Raw genomic sequence first — 17,479 nt, 5'->3', positions numbered from 1 at the left:
ATTATGGCAGACATATCTGTAAGAGAAGTTGAAAAGGTCATCCACGGTTTCTCTTTTATTTCTGACATTATGAAGCTTTTTGCATAAAATTACTTGCAACTATTTAATAACTTCCATTTGCTATTGAAATCCTCTTGCAAGTTTTTTTTTTTTTTTAATCAAAAGTGGGAAAGTCGGTGCTTTTACTTTGAAGGGAACGTGGCGTCATCTGCGTTCATGTTCTTCCTGCCTCGCGCCAGCTTGACCCAACTTGTCAAAATGGCGTCGCTCATAGCGGGAGACTGGAGTTAATAGTTCGCATTACCTATTTTGAGGTGTTTTAATCATCTACGGGGGGCAACAATCAAGTCATGGCGACCCTGGACCAGAAATCTCCCAACGTGCTGCTCCAGAGCCTCTGCTGCAGAGTCACGGGGAAAAGCGAAGGTACCGACGTCATCATCGGTGAACGTTAACGTTAGCTGAAACGTCAAAGCTAAAACCTCATTCATAAAAACCGGCACTTTGACGTTTCTCTCCACTTTGCTAATCATACATGTTTTTACCCCTAGAGGTAGAAACATAAACTGAATCTTTATCATTTATTGAACAATTCGGTGTATAATCCTCTGAGCGGGCATCGATACATTTATTGATAATGTAAATTTTAATGGCACATCTGGCGCTAGCTTTACCTGCTATATCCTGCTAAGAGATGTAGCAGAAAACTGAAGTTACGGTGGACATATCCCGATGTTAAGAAGGGCATATTATTGTTATGGCAGCCTCATATCAGGCTGATATTGATTAATAATTATTTTATCGTTTAGTGTAGTGTAGTGGGAAGGAGTGATGCTAGGTGTGCGCAGCTGTCAGCCAATGGGCTTGGCTTAGCATGCTATGCAGCTACATGCGACTCCACCAGCTGTTGCTGTTGTAATGCACCTTTAGCTTTGTTTTGATCCGCATGGGAGCTCCTCACAAACATGCCAGCCCAGTGAGCTGTGATGCTCATCAGTGCACTGTTTGCGTGGCTGCTGTTGCGTGGATGCACTGACTCGTGTCCTGCTAGCTGCAGGCCTGCGGGCTGGATGCATGGATGCAGGCATCTCAAAAGGATGAGATAGCAATGGTTGATCAGTCACATATCAATACGAGCCAATGCATATCAGTCACACATCACCAGACAACAAAACTTTGCACTTTTTAAACTTGTCATTGCACAAGTACAAAGAAATTGGTTGCAATCCCATTGGTGCAGAAATAACACAACAAAGAATTCATAATAGATTAAAAACTCTAAATAAATAAAGAAAATAAATCACACACATAGGCACTACGCACCAACAACCATCTTGCAGTGTTGACAGGAAAAATAGCTGTAATTTTGCGAGTGAGTGTTATAGCCTCACTAATGATCTCCCATCATTCCCAAAGCAATAACCCATTTACACCATAATACGTTTTAATAAGATTTAAGCTGTGCATCTCCAGCAGTTTGAAACTGGAATAAATGTGGAGTAATAGCAGCAAAATCTCCCTGATCCATAACTGATTGCCTTGTAGACCTTTAGTGATTGTTATTATGGTCTGTTTCTGCAGCTGAAGTTGCTCACCAGTTCCAGTACGCAGTGCGAGTCATCGGCAGCAACTACGCCCCCACTATTGAACGGGACGAGTTCCTGGTGTCGGAGAAGATCAAGAAGGAATGTAAGTGACATGTGACACAGTCGCACTGAAGCAGATCTGCTACAACTCATTATCCATCATTAACCTGCAGTATAACACTTAGTTTAGTCTTTGTGGCGATTCCACTGCATCAAAGGTAAATGTGTTGTGTCCTTTTGTGCGCTTTAAAAGTCAAAAATCTTTATTGCACCATAATAGCGAATCCCAGTGGACTTTGATAGTGGCCAAGGTGGCACCATTAGTGGGAAAACATTGATCTGAGCTAGAAACACAAATAGCGCGGCACTTACTGTACAGAGGCGATGTTTTATTTATCCCTACTTATTGGAAGTTTGATTAAGTATTTACTGAGTTACAGTAATCCAGCTGCTGACTGAGTAAATGTATTGATTCCCGATGTGATTAAATCAGATGTAGTTGGGGGGTTTTAACTTAAATCACGTGAGTTTTGCTCATGTGAGTGGATTTAATCCAGAAAACAGCCCATGGAAAGGCCATTTGTCATGCAGCTGTGACCACACACACACACACACACACACACACACACACACACACACACACACACACACACACACAAACACATCTGGTAGTCAGGGGTTTGATCCCAGCTGACTGACTGACCGTCTGTCTTGATACTGTTGCAGTGCTGAAGCAGAGGAGAGAAGCTGATGCTGCCCTGTTCTCAGAGCTGCACAGAAAACTTCAGACACAGGTCAGTGTTTGTGTTAATGACCAGCGTCTTGTTTAAAGGGATAGTTTAACATTTTGGTAAATTGACCCATTGCCATAATCCCTATAGTTTTAGGAGTAGGTTCGTTACCTTTAATTGTCGGTGCAAGCTATTTTTAGAACGGCGGAGCAGAGCCGCGACCTGCACAATCCAACAACTCCAAAATGCTCTGGTGAACAAGTTGTGACCTGCACATTCACCACGCTATGAGATAATAACAGAACATTACCAGACAGAGTTGTTTTAGAGGTAAATGCAGAGACTGCTTGATGAAAAACTGTCCCCGACGAGAACGAGCATCAGCGGTTTTGCATGAATTTACCTCTAAAACAACTCTATCTGGTAACGTTATATAATAACTGTTATTATCTCATAGCGTGGTGAATGTGCAGGTCACAACTTGTCCACCAGAGCGTTTTGGAGTTGTTGGATTGTGTATTTGATGAGTTTGATGAAGGGAAACCAAGAAATCCCATTAGCCTCCGTAGCGTAGCTCTGAGCAGCTCGTGGCTCTGCTCCACAGTTCTAAAAATAGCTTGCACCGACAATTAAAGGTAACGAACCTACTCCTAAAACTATAGGGATTATGGCAATGGGCCACTTTGCCAAAATGTTGAACTATCCCTTTAAATCAGAACACATTATCATTCTCACATATGTTTTTTTTATTTTATTATTATTATAATGATGATGTTGTGTTTACTGTTTGTCAGGGTGTTCTGAAGCACCGCTGGTCTGTCCTCTACCTGCTGCTCAGCCTCTCTGAAGACCCTCGGAAACCGTCCAGCAGGGTGAGACACACACACACACACACACACACACACACACACACACACACACACACACACGTACTCATGAAAGCATGAAGGTCCAACTGACTCTGGACCCTCACCTCACCTAATCTGTCTTCCTGTCCTCCCCCAGGTCGGCAACTATGGCGCTCTGTTTGCCCAGGCGCTCCCCCGGGACGCCCACTCCACGCCCTTCTACTGCACGCGGCCTCAGAGCCTGGCGCTGGGCTACGGCGAGCGCAGCGGCGGGCTGTCGGCCAGCGTGGGCACCAGCGGTATCTCCAGTCTGGGAGTGTACACGCTGAACGGGCCCTCGCCGACGCCACAGTCGCTGATGGCGGGGTGAGGACTGTTCTCCTCCTCCTCCTCCTCCTCCTCCACACTCTGTCAATAGTTTTACTGCATCTTAATGGATGCACTTTATTCAGCTCCAGATGCATTAAACAAACTGTGAACGTCCTGCTCTGTCGATACCTAAATATACAAAATAATGTGCACACTCTTTTCTTTTTTTTTTTAAATGTCAAAATAGGCGTCTAGTGTTTCTGATTATAGCCTCATCCCACTTCCTCTGTGTCTCCTCAACGGCTGAGGAGAGAACATGGCCACTTATCTGACGCAGCGTCAATTATCACCAGCAAATGAAGCTTCTTCTCAGCTCGACCTCGTTTAAATCTGGTTTATGAGTCACTCAGAGGCCATTTAATTCCATTTATCCTTATTAATAATGCACGGGGCCTACGGTTACAAGTGAGCATTGAGCTGTCAGAGCTCACCTTTTAATCATGAAAGGCCAACTCTGGACTCCAAACTTTAAAAAAAAAAAAAAAACGACTCACGGCATTGAATTGTAATTGTATACCCCATAAAAAACAAAGTGTGTGCTTTAATTATGCAAAGACGGGCTTTGTTGTTCTTCCACATGGTCAGGTGGCGGTTGAGAGAACACCTCACTGTGGGCTAAGAGGTTTTGTTTTATTATTTTATTCCAGTTGCTCTTTTATTTTTATTAAATGACGTGTGTGTGTGTGTGTGTGTGTTTGTGTTTCAGTCAACCCCCTCCGTCTGCAGCTGGAGGTGCTGGTCAACCTCTCGGCTCCCGGCTGGCGTGGGCTCTTCCCGTCAGCTCCTCCCCTAACTCGGCTCTGGCCCCGCCCGGCGCCCGGCTGCCGCTCGGGCCCCCGGCTCTGTCCAGCAGAGCGGTCCGTCCCCGCCGGGATGGCGACGCAGGCGGTGGGTGATGTTTATCCACTCAAAACGACGGAAAAACAAGCAACTTAAATCATTCCTTGAGTTAAAAGCAAAATATAACATTCCCAACTTGGATTTTTTGAAGTTTTACGCCACTCACTAATGAAAAAAAGCTCAACTTTGAAGTGTCTGAATTGGAAGATATACTCACAAACTCAGTTACAATCAAAAGCAAAATTATAGATGTATACGATATGTTAATTAAAGGATGCCATTCAAGCTTCCCTACCTTACTAAAAGCAATAACACTGGATGAAAATGCTTTGCCAGAACATCTGCAAACGAACACACTTACGAGCAATAAAATCAAAGAAACTAATTATAAATTCATGCAAAACATTAATGCACATGTTCTTGCACTGCGATAAACTAAATAGCTTCTGGAATATGATTCACTCATTCACAAAATCTGTTCTGAAGCTTGAATTTGAGTTTTCCCCTCCCTGTGATATTATCAACTGTCATTTAGATTCAAAGAAATGCAGGTTACTGATCATTATCACTTTTTTTTTGCAAAGAAATGTTTATTCCACCACCAACATTTCATATGTTCCTGGATTTTATAGCTCAGTTTCTTCCCCTGGAACTCAAACAAACAACGTTAACAGCTGGAGGTTAAGGGAAGTTCAGCTCCATCACGTTAAAACCGACACTATTTATATATTTCATATACAACCCAGACTTCCACTGTAACTCCAGTGTTTCTAGTCCAAGCTGAGATGACATGCTGTGTGTTTTTAATGTATAGTAACGCCTCCGTCCTCTCGTCCTCTGGCTGTGCAGGCGAGGTGAGCGAGGCGGCGCTGGTGCGAGACATCCTCTACGTCTTCCAGGGAATCGATGGCAAGTTCATCAAGATGAGCGCCCAGGAGAACTGCTACAAGATAGACGGCAAGGTACCTGAGCACCGCGTCGTCGAGGCTTGTAAAGCTTTTAATGGACTAATCAGTTCAGCGGCTCTCGCACACACACACACACACACACACAACACTTTACCCAGAGTAACCTCAGAGAACAGCGTTAAAGCTCACACACGTCTGTTGGGGAGCCGAGGCTTTGTGATGAAGCAGTTCTGAAGCGAAGGTCGTCACATATTCAGAGCAGATGAGATGAAATCAAGTCGGTCGTTGTTGTTGATTCAAAAGAAACATTCAAACGGATCAATAAGGAGCTCTTTGGCTCTGAACCACATCGACCTCCCTCTGCTCTCCTTTCTTCCCCTCTCTGCTGTCAGTTCTCCTTCGCTCCGCTCTGAGACGCAGCCTGTCCCATATTCTCTCAGTGATGCTAAACATAGACTTATGGTCAAGCTGAGAGCCACAGACACCAGAGACAAAGGATGGAGAAGCTCTGGACTCCTCCTCCGGCCACTTAACGTCCCTGTAAAGAGGTTTTTGTTAATAAATGAAAATGTAATGCATCATTAAAGGTGAACTCTTGCAGTGAGGGGGAGGCCGAGGCAGTTATAGTGGGTACGTTATGTAAATGATGATAATGTCCAGGACGTAGGCAGCTCCATCTGGGTTATAGCATCAGTTTCTGAATCGCTGATTGTATTACTATGAAAGGAAAAGCTCAAGCTGCACAAAAGATTGTCTCTTTTTTTTTGTTTAATCCTCATCATTCGTGCCTCACCAGGTGGTGCTGTGCAAGTCCCTGAGGGACACCAGCAGCCGACTGGCCGAGCTGGGCTGGCTCCACAACAAAGTCAGGAAGTACACGGACGCCAGGAGCCTCGACCGCGCCTTCGGCCTAGTGGGACAGGTGTGTCTGCACTCGGCCTGCGTTGCTATCATCCTCCTTCTTTTAAAAAACCAAACAAACCCTAACCCTCTGTCCCCTCTGTCCCCTCTGTCCCCTCTGTGTCCTCAGAGCTTCTGTGCCTCCCTCCACCAGGAGCTGAAGGAGTACTACCGGCTGCTGTCTGTCCTCCACTCCCAGGTGCTGCTCACAGAGACGCTCACCCAACACACTAATAATATATTTATATATAACATTGTGTTGGAAAGCTTTTAGCTTTGTTTACAGCACGTGTTCGCTGTGGCATCGTTTCAACAAGCTTCTGCAATGTCACAACATTTATTTCCATCCAGAGTTGCATTCATTTCTGGACTCGTTCTTCCTTGAAGAAGATGGTTCCCCACTCTCCTTCCAGTTTTTAATAATACGTTGGACAGTTTTTAACCCAATTTTAGTCTCATAAATCTCCTTAGATGTTTTATTTGCTTGATTCATTCATAATTTGACCCTTCTGAAACAGATTAACACAGGATGTGTCTTCCAACATGGTTGTTTAAGAAATGAGGCAGCATCAGTTAGGGTTAGATCACCCATGCAGTAATTATCCAATGGGAAGTTCTGACCTATTAGCTTAGTTAAATCCAAGTAGTGACTGTTTTTTTTTTGGACGGGCAGGGTATAAGAGATGGTGGATAGTGAGATTGACCCAAATCTGTGTGATCCAGTTGCAGGTGGAGGATGAACAGGGCGTGACGGTGTGCACCGAGAGCAGCCTGACGCTCCGGAGGCTGCTGGTCTGGATGTACGACCCCAAAGTCCGGCTCAAGACTCTGGCCGCGCTGGTCGACTATTGCCAAGGTGAGACTGGGTTCACTGTGGGTTCAAACGGCATGTTCTGGTGTGGGGGTGTGTGTGTGTGTGTGTGTGTGTGTGTGTGTGTTTATTTATCTGTTTATGTGTGGTTGCGTTCAGGTCGGAAGGGGGGCGAGCTGGCCTCGGCCGTCCACGCCTACGGGAAAACAGGAGACCCACAGATGAGAGCGCTGGTTCAGCACATCCTCAGCCTGGTGTCCAACCCCATCCTCAACTTCCTCTACAGGTGGATCTACGACGGAGAGCTGGAAGACACCTACCACGAGGTACACAATGAAAACCGGTTTTAGTTGTGGAAATTGTTCTCTTAAACTCCGCTGACCCCAGAGAGAAAGAGAGAGAAGACTAGTGAGAGAGGGAGGACAGCTTCTCAAATGAGAACTGATGAGAGGAGTGTAATGGAGAACCTGGTGATGGATGTTTCTCCTTTATTTCTCCCCCTGCTCGCTCCTTCTCTCTGTATTTATGTGTCCAGGCATTTAACCATTAGTTATCGCCGCCACGCTCTGCTCTTAAGTGCTCTGGGGTTTAAGAAAAAACACAGACAAAAGTTATATTGCACCTTTCAGGAGGGAAATTACCAAGTAGATCAAACCTTTTACACACAGTCTGTAAAAGAACAGGAAGTCAGGATGGTAAATTTACATCATGGTTCCAAGCAAATTACAAATTAAAAGCTCAAATAATTAATAAAGCAAATAAAAATTATCAGATTGGATTAAATGTAGGATTTTTTTATCTTATCCAAGCTAAAAAGTGTTTTTTAAAGGTGGATTCCTGCTGAAGTTGACAGTCAGAGATGATTCATAAATGTATCGGTGTACACAGAGAACGCAGCCTTCAGCGCGGCCATTAGAGGCCTGTGTACCAGCGTCGACTCTGAAAGTAAATGGACGATCTAAGTGAAAGTGACAAAGGATGAAAACCTCTGTCACAGCCGATACGCCCCATCTATGAAAGTCTGTATCTACTATTCACTCATCAAATACACAATCCAACAACTCCAAAACGCTCTGGTGGACAAGTTGTGACCTGCACATTCACCACGCTATGAGATAATAACACAACGTTACCAGACAGAGTTGTTTTAGAGGTGAATTCATGCAAAACCGCTGATGTGCGTTCCCGTCAGGGCAGTTTTTCATCATCAGTCTCTGCATTTCCCTCTAAAACAACTCTGTCTGGTAACGTTGTGTTATTATCTCATAGCATGGTGAATGTGCAGGTCACAACTTGTCCACCAGAGCGTTGTGGAGTTGTTGGATTGTGTATTTGATGAGTTTGATGAGGGGAAACCAAGAAATCTCATTAGCCTCCGTAGTGTAGCTCTGAGCAGCTCGCGGCTCTGCTCCGCCGTTCTAAAAATAGCTTGCACCGACAACTAAAGGTAACAAACCTACTGCTATGACTATAGGGATTATGGCAATGGGCCAATTTGCCTAAATGTTGGAACTATCCCTTTAAGTTCAGGGGATTCATTCATAATAAAATAATATGTAATTAATTAAAGTTTTAGAGTTTTATGTCATCAGATGTGACACTGTTTTTTAAACTGTGTGTGTGTGTGTGTAGTTCTTTGTAGCGTCAGATCCCAACGTGAAGACTGATCGTCTGTGGCACGACAAGTATTCCCTCAGGAAGTCTATGATCCCGTCTTTCATCACCATGGACCAGGCTCGCAAGGTATTAACACACACACACACACACACACTTCTATCACTACTACTCCACAGTGCCAGGTTTTACTGATATAAGTTTCATCTCTCAACCCAATCGTCTCTCCCCTCCAGGTTCTGCTGATCGGTAAATCCATCAACTTCCTGCATCAGGTTTGTCACGACAGAACGCCGCCGGGCAAAATCACGACGGCGTCCAAGTCTGCAGACACACCGAAGGACGGTAAGAGTCTGTGCTTTTGGTTTATGAGCATAATTTAGATTTTTAAGACATCAAGGAGAAGCAATAATAACACACAATGTGCTCATGTTGCAGCTGAGATGGCTTTACTGGCTTTATTGCCACTTTTTTATTTTTTCCCTCAGTTGTTATTGAATCAAGTGGACTAACAGTATTGACCAATGAGAGGCCTCTTTTCTTTTTTTTATTTTGTCCTCTTGGTATTGATATTGTTACGTTGAGATCGATGCTCTTACCGTCCTCCGGCCTCGTCCTCCTCTGCTTCTGACCATCAAGTGGAAAGAAAGATGTATACTTAGCTCTATTCTATTGATCCGGCCTGGACCGGTTAGATCCGCATCTGTTTAAAGGACATGACATGACACTCACTTTCTTGGTTGTTTGTGTGGTTCACTCCGCAGTCCGCAGTCGCACATTTAAGACATTATTACATTTTTTTGAAGTGATGGTTGTGGTTATTTGATGTATTTGACGCTAGATTTAGATCAGAGTGTTGCCAGTAAAGCCAGCACGTACCATTTCTCTCGTTTTCGTAGCTGCAGAGCTGCTGTCCGACTTGGAGGGGGCGTTCCAGGAGAAGATCGACGCCGCCTACTTCGACACCAGCAAGTACCTGCTGGACGTCCTCAACCGCAACTACCTGCTGCTGGAGCACCTGCAGGCCATGAGGAGATACCTGCTGCTGGGCCAGGGAGACTTCATCCGCCACCTCATGGACCTGCTCAAGTCAGCAACAGCACCTGCTCTTTTTCTTCCATCACACAGCTGCTCAGGGCTGCACGCTCAGCTTTAACATTTAGGAGCACTATGACATTTCTTAAAAGGGATACTTCACCCAAAATCGATAATTCACCAATCATCTACTCACCGTCATGCCAAGGAAGGGTTTGGAGAACTTTCAGAGTCATCAATCAAAACGCTTTAGGAGTTCCAGGGGGGGTCCGGCTGCAACGGGTTTTCATATAATGGCGGCGGATAGAGTTCACTTTTGAATGGTCCAAAACACACACTATGAAACATCCAGATACCTCCATACTGCTCGTCTGTACTGACCCAAGTGTCCTGAAGCCGCCACATGGAAAAGTTGTTGGGAAAAATGAATGTGATCTCTGTTTTTATCCTTGTTGTAGCAGTAGCTCCCAGCGGCTGCATGAGATTTGCTGCGAGATGTTCGTTCATCAATGTAAACCATTGGATGTATGATGTAAACACGACTATCTACTGCTACAACAAGGCTAAAAACAGAGATCACATTAATTTTTTCCGAATTTTTCCATGTGGCGGCTTCAGGACACTTGGGTCAGGACAGACGAGCAGTATGGAGGTATCTGGATGTTTCATAGTGTGTGTTTTGGACCATTCAAAAGTGAACTCTATCCGAAAATCCGTCACCAGCCGGACCCCCCCTGGAACTCCCAAAGCATTTTGATGACTCTGAAAGTTTTCCAAACCCTTCCATGGCATGACGGTGAGTAGAAAATTGGTGAATTATCAATTTTGGGTGAAGTATCCCTTTAAATAACTCAATTTTATTATTAACGGTCAAACAACGTACACATATATACAGTGCCATCATTGGCCCTATTGCTCGGTCCACAGCAGGACTTGGATCATAGTCGTTTTGTATAAAGATGCGCGAAGGTTTACTCTAGTTTGATCCACTTTGTGTGGATTTATTTTAGGAGCAAAATGAGAATCCCTTTTTTATTTTTTCTACTCACACAATCTACTTATAGACATGAAACGCTGGCACCGTTCAGCCCTGCTACTAAACCAGATATATACGCTGCATTCGAACTGCGGCTCATCTTCATGTATTCTGTCCCAGACCGGAGCTGGCTCGTCCTGCCACCACGCTGTACCAACACAACCTGACCGGTATCCTAGAAACCGCCGTCAGAGCCACCAACGCCCAGTTCGACAACGCAGAGATCCTCAAGAGGCTCGACGTCCGTCTGCTGGAGGTAAAGTGTGTGTGTGTGTTTTGGGAGTGTGTGTGTGTGTGTGTGTGTGAAGGCAGTGTCCTTATCATGTCATTTATTGGCTCCAGGTGTCTCCTGGTGATACGGGCTGGGATGTTTTCAGTCTGGACTACCATGTTGACGGACCTATCGCTACGGTAACGCCTTCTCGTGCAGTTTGCAACATATTGGATATTTTTTTTTATCTCTGCAGAAAGAAGTCATGTGTGCTATCTGTGTGTGTGTGTGTGTGTGTGTGTGTGTGTGTGTGTGTGTGTGTGTAGGTGTTTACGAGGGAGTGCATGGGCCACTACCTGCGTGTGTTTAATTTCCTGTGGCGGGCGAAGAGGATGGAGTACACGCTGACTGACATCTGGAAGGGACAGATGTGCAACGCCAAGCTGCTCAAAACCATGCCTGGTACGTGAACTCCTTAGCCTTTACTTCAGTGTTAAAGGACAATTCCGGGGAAATTCAACTCGGGGCTGTATTTTCCTAACATTTTAGGTCTAAAAGAAGGAATCTGAAGATTTTCAGTTTAATTGCTCCTGTTTTGCGGTAGTTGTGTCTGTCCCCGCATCGCCACGGCAGCAATGAATGGGAGTGGATGGAAGTTCCGCTGCTTAGGCTGTTTACATCCCTCAAAGCCGCAATTTTTTTCCACAGACAGCGTCAGGTGGCGACTCAAACATGCACCGAGACGTTTATTTACTTCAAGCAAGCGGGGACAGACACAACTACAGCAAAACAGGAGCAATTAAACTGAAAAATTTCAGATTCCTTCTTTTAGACCTAAAATGTTAGGAAAATACAGCCCCGAGTTGAATTTGCCCGGAATTGTCCTTTATCACACTTTGGTGTCTGGATTGTTCTGAGCGTTTTGTTCCTGCTCCTTCTTCCTGCAGAGCTGTCGGGCGTCCTGCACCAGTGCCACATCCTGGCCTCGGAGATGGTCCACTTCATCCACCAGATGCAGTACTACATCACCTTCGAGGTCAGACCATTAGCGAGGCTGTAAAACATCAGCGGAGAGCGGAGAGAGAGAGCGATCTGCTGTGTCTGTTAAACGCAGCGCTGCATGATGATTCAGATCTACGGCATCCTTGGAAAAGGAAGTTAGAAGGTTGCCGGTTCAAGTCCGGGCCTGTTGCCAAACGATTCAGCTGAAAGTCAGACTGATGAGGTTGTGTGTGTTTGTTTAAGTCGGACTGAAAATCAATGAGCAGAACTGAAGTAAAGATTTCTCTGCTCATGAGATAAAATAATTATAAGAATAATAATAAGAAAAACATATCGACTGTGGACAAGGAGGCGCCACCGTTACATCAGAGGACGACACTGACTCTGTGATATCTGATCTTTGTTTAATGTCGTTTCCTAGATGCTTTTGGTAAAGCATGTGTGTATATATGTGTGTGTGTTTGTGGGTGTGCAGGTGCTGGAGTGCTCCTGGGACGAGCTGTGGAACAAAGTGCAGCAGGCTCAGGACCTCGACCACATCATCGCTGCCCACGACGTCTTCCTGGACACCATCATCTCCAGATGCCTGCTGGACAATAACAGCAGGGTAACACTGGATTTCTCACAGCAGACAGCCAGATATACTTGTTTCCACAATTAATCGCAGTATAAAACGCCACAATTATTATTATTTATTATGTATCGGCAGATGTGCGCCAAAGTGAAGGTAAATGCACAGATACTGGTGCATACGTAACATTGAATTGGCAGGAATTTAAATGCTAGAGTGTCATTTGTAACTTAAAAAAATGATTAAAATGAACTTAAACATTTGGTACAGATGACAATTAATCAAATCAATCAATCAATTTTTATTCATAAAGCACATTTCATGCACAAGGCAAACTCAATGTGCTTTACAATAGTGAAAACAATTATAATACAATGCAATAATAGTGCAAACGGACGTAAATTAGCGGCTCGGCTATAATCTGGCATATTAACTGCAGTATTTTTTATACCAATGTTCATTAATATGCACTGTCCCTATTCAAATAAAATAATTATAATTATTATTATTATTAACAACAAAGAAGTGCAGAGCTTTTAGACAAAACAAAAGTCAAAACAGTATCACATACACGTCTACATACTGATAATGACTTGAATATTTCAAACACTTCCCCTGGGGGATTAAAAATTAGCCATATTTTAATAGATGCTTAAAATATTTTGTGTAAATAATTAGTAATGTGATTATATTTTGACATTGATGTTTGATTTTTGTGACTGATTGTTGTTTTCTTTCCTCAGTCTCTTCTGAACCAGCTGCGGGCCATATTCGATCAGATCATAGAGTTTCAGAGCGCCCAGGACTCTCTGTACCGCTCGGCGCTGGAGGAGCTCACCCTCCGCCTGCAGTACGAGGAGAGGAAGCAGAGGAGAGAAGAGGAGGTGAGGAGAGGAAGAGGGATGGAATCGAGGTTTCTGGGCCGCCGGCGAGAAGAAGAGTGGGATGCTGGGAACACAAGAGCACTGAAAGGTGTGATATTTTTACTCTAAAATCTGTGTCTTTTCTCTCCCGCCGCCGATTCAGGGTCAGTGGGGAGTGACGGCCGAGCAGGAAGCGGAGGAGAAGAAGAGGATTCAGGAGTTCCAGGAGACCATACCAAAGATGCGCTCGCAGCTGCGCATTCTCACCCACTTCTACCAGGTACAGACGCCTCCACGAGCAGCTCTCACTCACTCACTCACTCACATTCAGTCCATGTAATGTAATAAAATCTCCTCTTTTTTCTGCAGAGCATCGTCCAGCAGTTCCTGGTGCTGCTGATGACCAGTCCAGATGAGAGCCTGCGTTTCCTCAGCTTCAGGCTGGACTTCAATGAGCACTACAGGTACAGTAGAGGCAACACAACACTGGTCACAAGCAGTAAAAACATCATGTCCAATTCAATCCACTTTATTTATATAACACAATTTAAAATACAGTAAATTAAAAGCATATAAAAGCACTAAGAAAAACATTAAGATCAGATAAAACACTAAGAAATATAAAATACAATAAAAGACAAGCAGAGACCACACAAGATGCAGCTTTTTATTTTATTTTCTGAATTTGCATATCAACAATGCATGATATAAGCATACATCATTAAGTAGTGGTCTGAGCTAGGGGAGAAAATGAATAAGCAAAATTCAAATGAAGAGAAAAGAATAAAATAAGATATAAATAAATGAATAAAACAACAACCTATCAACAAATCAAGAAAAATATGTCCTTGTACCTGTTAGGAAATGTCTCTTAGTAATCCAGTGTTTCCCCTCTGGATAATTTCACTTAGATCCTTAGGCAGGTAATCCATTAGAGGACACCATATGTCCATAAAAGTGTTGTCATTTCCTTTTAATTTGGCGCTTAGTCTCTCCATAGGAACAACTCTGAACATTTCTTTGTACCACTGAGTTACAGTGGGAGGTTTCTCACTCATCCAATTAAATAATATACATTTTCTGGCCAAAAATAAGAGTTTATTGAGTAATTTTGATCTTTACACCAAGGTTTGTGACCATGGGTTTTACATACGGCTGCAGGGAACCCAGGTCTATAGGAGAAACACCAGATATTTAAATGTTACTGTTACTGTGTGTTATTACAAACTGTTGTGTTGTTTAATGAGGGTTGTTGTTCTTTACACTTCAAGTGGCCTCTTTAAAAACCAGTCTAGCAGAAAATAGCCTCATTAAAGCCTGACAGCGTTTCTTGTTGTGAACACGCTGGAAATGTCGGAGCAGTAAAACAAACCACTGTGATTTGGCGTTGTTGCTGCAGGGCCAGAGAGCCGAGGCTGCGAGCTTCCCTCGGCGCCACCCGAGGGCGTCGACCGTCAAACATCTGACTGGAAGACGACGACAGCAGCGGCGGCGGCGTCGACGAGCGACACTCCCGGTCATTGGAGCGTGGGGTGTGACATCACAGAGACGAGGGGGCGGCCAGCCAACCAGCAACAAACTTCGCGTGGAGATGATGTCATGCCTTGGAGGTAGCGATCCAGCGCTGTTTCCGAAACGTCACCAAGTGATGACATCACAGCAGAGAGGAGCTCCGGACGGTGAAGTCAAAACGAACGAAAGTCCAGTCAATCAAAACGGCTTTTTTTTTTATTAAAGAGCTCGCCGTGACAGCGAGCCGACGTCTTGCTCAGCGCTCGGCGAGGAAGGAAACCGCAAAAATACGGAGTTAAGTTTGCGTTGGAGACAAAACGCTGCTGTCAGACTCACACAGGGCCACCTCCCATGGCATGCCTTATTAACGAGGAGAAAAAAAACCCTTTTCTCCCAGCGTGGTTGCCAAATCTAGTCCCAACACACATAATGTATGTACATAGAGTTTATGCAAAAATCGTTGTATGTGTGTGTGTATATATGCACTTGTCTGTACACCTGTGGCTTTGCATCCTCTCGCTAGGGTTCGACGGATATGGGTCCGATATTGATACCTTTTTCAATTTTGTATTCGTAGCAGGTATTAAAATGATTAATTGGGATCATTTTTACTGCAGTTATTCCACAACAGCAGGTTTATTATTACTATTATTATTATTATTATTATGAAGGTGCTGACACAGTTGGGACACCTTCAACAAATATTTAATATTTATGGTCAATGTGGGATATCGGTCTAACCCTAGCTCTCCACCCTCCTCCTTGAAATCCAGGGTTTTTATCACATCAGGTCAGCTGTCCTCTCATGAACATACACAACACACACACAGACAAAAAGCTTTTTTTTGTTTTGTTTTTATACCCTAATAGTTTCTTGTTTGTCATCACATTTCTAAGACATAGGAAACCAGCGAGATGTTAACAGACCGATATAAAGAATGTCACGTATCTTAAGTGTTTTCCCTCTGTTTCTCTGCTCGGTGTGCAGCGTGCTTTTACATCTGTGTGAGAGACGGATATCGTGTCGACAGAAAAAAAAAAAAGAACAATCCTCACGACAACCACAACAACCTCACTTCTTCTTGTCACTGCATAAACAATAAAAAAAAAACGACAGATATTTCAGTTCCTTTTAAATATTGTACATAGGACTAAATCAGAAAGAACTTTAATGGTTATAAATGTTAAGTTTATTTTCTGAAACAAGTCTATAGTCCCACATTATAAGTGAGAAAAATGAGTGTTGTTTGTGTTATTATGAGGTTTACTGGCAGTATTCAGGTGGGAGTGGTTCAGCAGAGAAGTAGAAGCCCCTTAATGGTTGTTCATTTTAAAATGTAGAAACCATTAAAACCTTTGGATTTGATCATATATTCTGAAATGTGAAGCCACAGGCTGAGAGAGAAGCCATTAGCCCAAACTACACACAATCAACCCTTGTTATGGCACAAATCTGAAGACTGGAGTGAAATTGTTTTGCCTTTGCTTTGGCTCCAAAATCGTAATTGCTGTCATAGGACATGAGTATTTGCTGGATTTCTTTTTTTTTTTTATAGTTGACATTCAAATGCTTTTCGCTGTAGAACAAGGCTAAAGAAAAAGGTTTGAGACTGAAAAACCAAGTAGCATTTTAATCATCAAGTGATACAATCATTTCCATGTGAACAGCTGTGAGCGCTGATCCAGGGTCAGGGAGCAGATGTTTCTATAACAAAAACTAGATAAATACAGTAATAAACACATTGCACTTGTATTTTAAAGGTTAACCTACTAACAAACTTGAATCGAAATACAATCTAAGACCTGTGCGTGCTTCCTCACGGTGTTGCAGTCTGTCCTCACCCTTTACTCAGCCTGTACTACAGTATAATCCAGAGGTAGAGATTTATATTTTGTTAGTTTTTTCATGCAGTGCTGCTCAGATGGGGGGTTGTTTACTCCTCCAATAACAACTTCAACTAAACTTCAGGTTTTGGGAACTCTCTCTTTACACTTAGCAGCATGTACGGTACACAGATGCCCTCCAACATCAGCCCTGGACTCACACACAAACACACATACACATGTTGTAAGTGAATGTGTGCAGAGTGTGTGTAGCTCCAGGCCTGGTTTTATTTCTATTGTTAGTGAACTAATCGGTGCTGCATATGGTCACTAGACCAGTCTAACTGCTTTCTGAACACCAAACTGAACCGGGGTCAGCACTCCTTCACTCTCTGTCTGTCTTCTGCATTGTATAGCACATGATGTATAGAATATAGGGAATCGAACCATCCCGCTTCTTCTTTAATAAAATGTTTTTTTTTTTTTTTTTTTCAATCTGTGTGTCTGTGTGTGTTTGATTTTCAACTTTACTTGAAGCAGTGTTGCGTCTGGATGAATTTCCTTTCACTTACTGCCACCTACTGGTAATAGAAGATAAAAGATAATAAAAATAGTAATCTAAAGATCTTCCTTCATCTGACCTGCAAAGATTTTCTTAATCCTTTTATTCACATTTTATTCAATCATGACTCAAAATAAATTTGGATCATAAGATTCAAAGGCACTGGAGCCTACATTTCCCACAATGCAGTAGACATTCCTGGCTTTCCCTTCTTCACCTATTGTAATATAGCACATGGTTGTAAACAGTGGCTTTT

The 17,479-nt window shown here is 43.5% G+C and overlaps 1 protein-coding gene across 1 annotated transcript; it reads left to right on the top strand.

The window, feature by feature from the left end:
* Positions 1-241: 241 nt before the first annotated feature.
* tubgcp3 (tubulin gamma complex component 3) lies at positions 242-17,102 on the top strand. Its single transcript, XM_083984669.1, has 23 exons — positions 242-426; positions 1,582-1,689; positions 2,313-2,380; positions 3,112-3,189; positions 3,323-3,531; positions 4,241-4,422; positions 5,224-5,336; positions 6,079-6,204; positions 6,313-6,381; positions 6,906-7,038; positions 7,153-7,319; positions 8,626-8,736; positions 8,844-8,952; positions 9,507-9,696; positions 10,799-10,934; positions 11,021-11,089; positions 11,216-11,351; positions 11,837-11,925; positions 12,367-12,498; positions 13,206-13,346; positions 13,489-13,605; positions 13,695-13,789; positions 14,725-17,102. Exons 1-23 carry the CDS (start codon positions 351-353, stop codon positions 14,789-14,791), a joined length of 2,721 nt encoding a protein of 906 aa, XP_083840795.1. The 5' UTR covers positions 242-350; the 3' UTR covers positions 14,792-17,102.
* The last annotated feature ends 377 nt before the right edge of the window (positions 17,103-17,479 follow it).

Source organism: Trachurus trachurus (genome assembly GCF_905171665.1).
Source record: "Trachurus trachurus genome assembly, chromosome: 2".
NCBI lineage: Eukaryota > Metazoa > Chordata > Actinopteri > Carangiformes > Carangidae > Trachurus > Trachurus trachurus.
Note: the sequence above shows the minus strand (reverse complement) of the source record. Positions and strands in the feature narration are given on the sequence as shown.

Bases quoted from the DNA above. Each gene is read 5' to 3' on its own strand.
- tubgcp3 (XM_083984669.1), top strand. From the start codon at position 351: ATGGCGACCCTGGACCAGAAATCTCCCAACGTGCTGCTCCAGAGCCTC. The intron at 3,532-4,240 runs GTGAGGACTGTT...TTTGTGTTTCAG, and splicing joins CCACAGTCGCTGATGGCGGG to TCAACCCCCTCCGTCTGCAG. The intron at 12,499-13,205 runs GTAACACTGGAT...TTCTTTCCTCAG, and splicing joins TGCTGGACAATAACAGCAGG to TCTCTTCTGAACCAGCTGCG.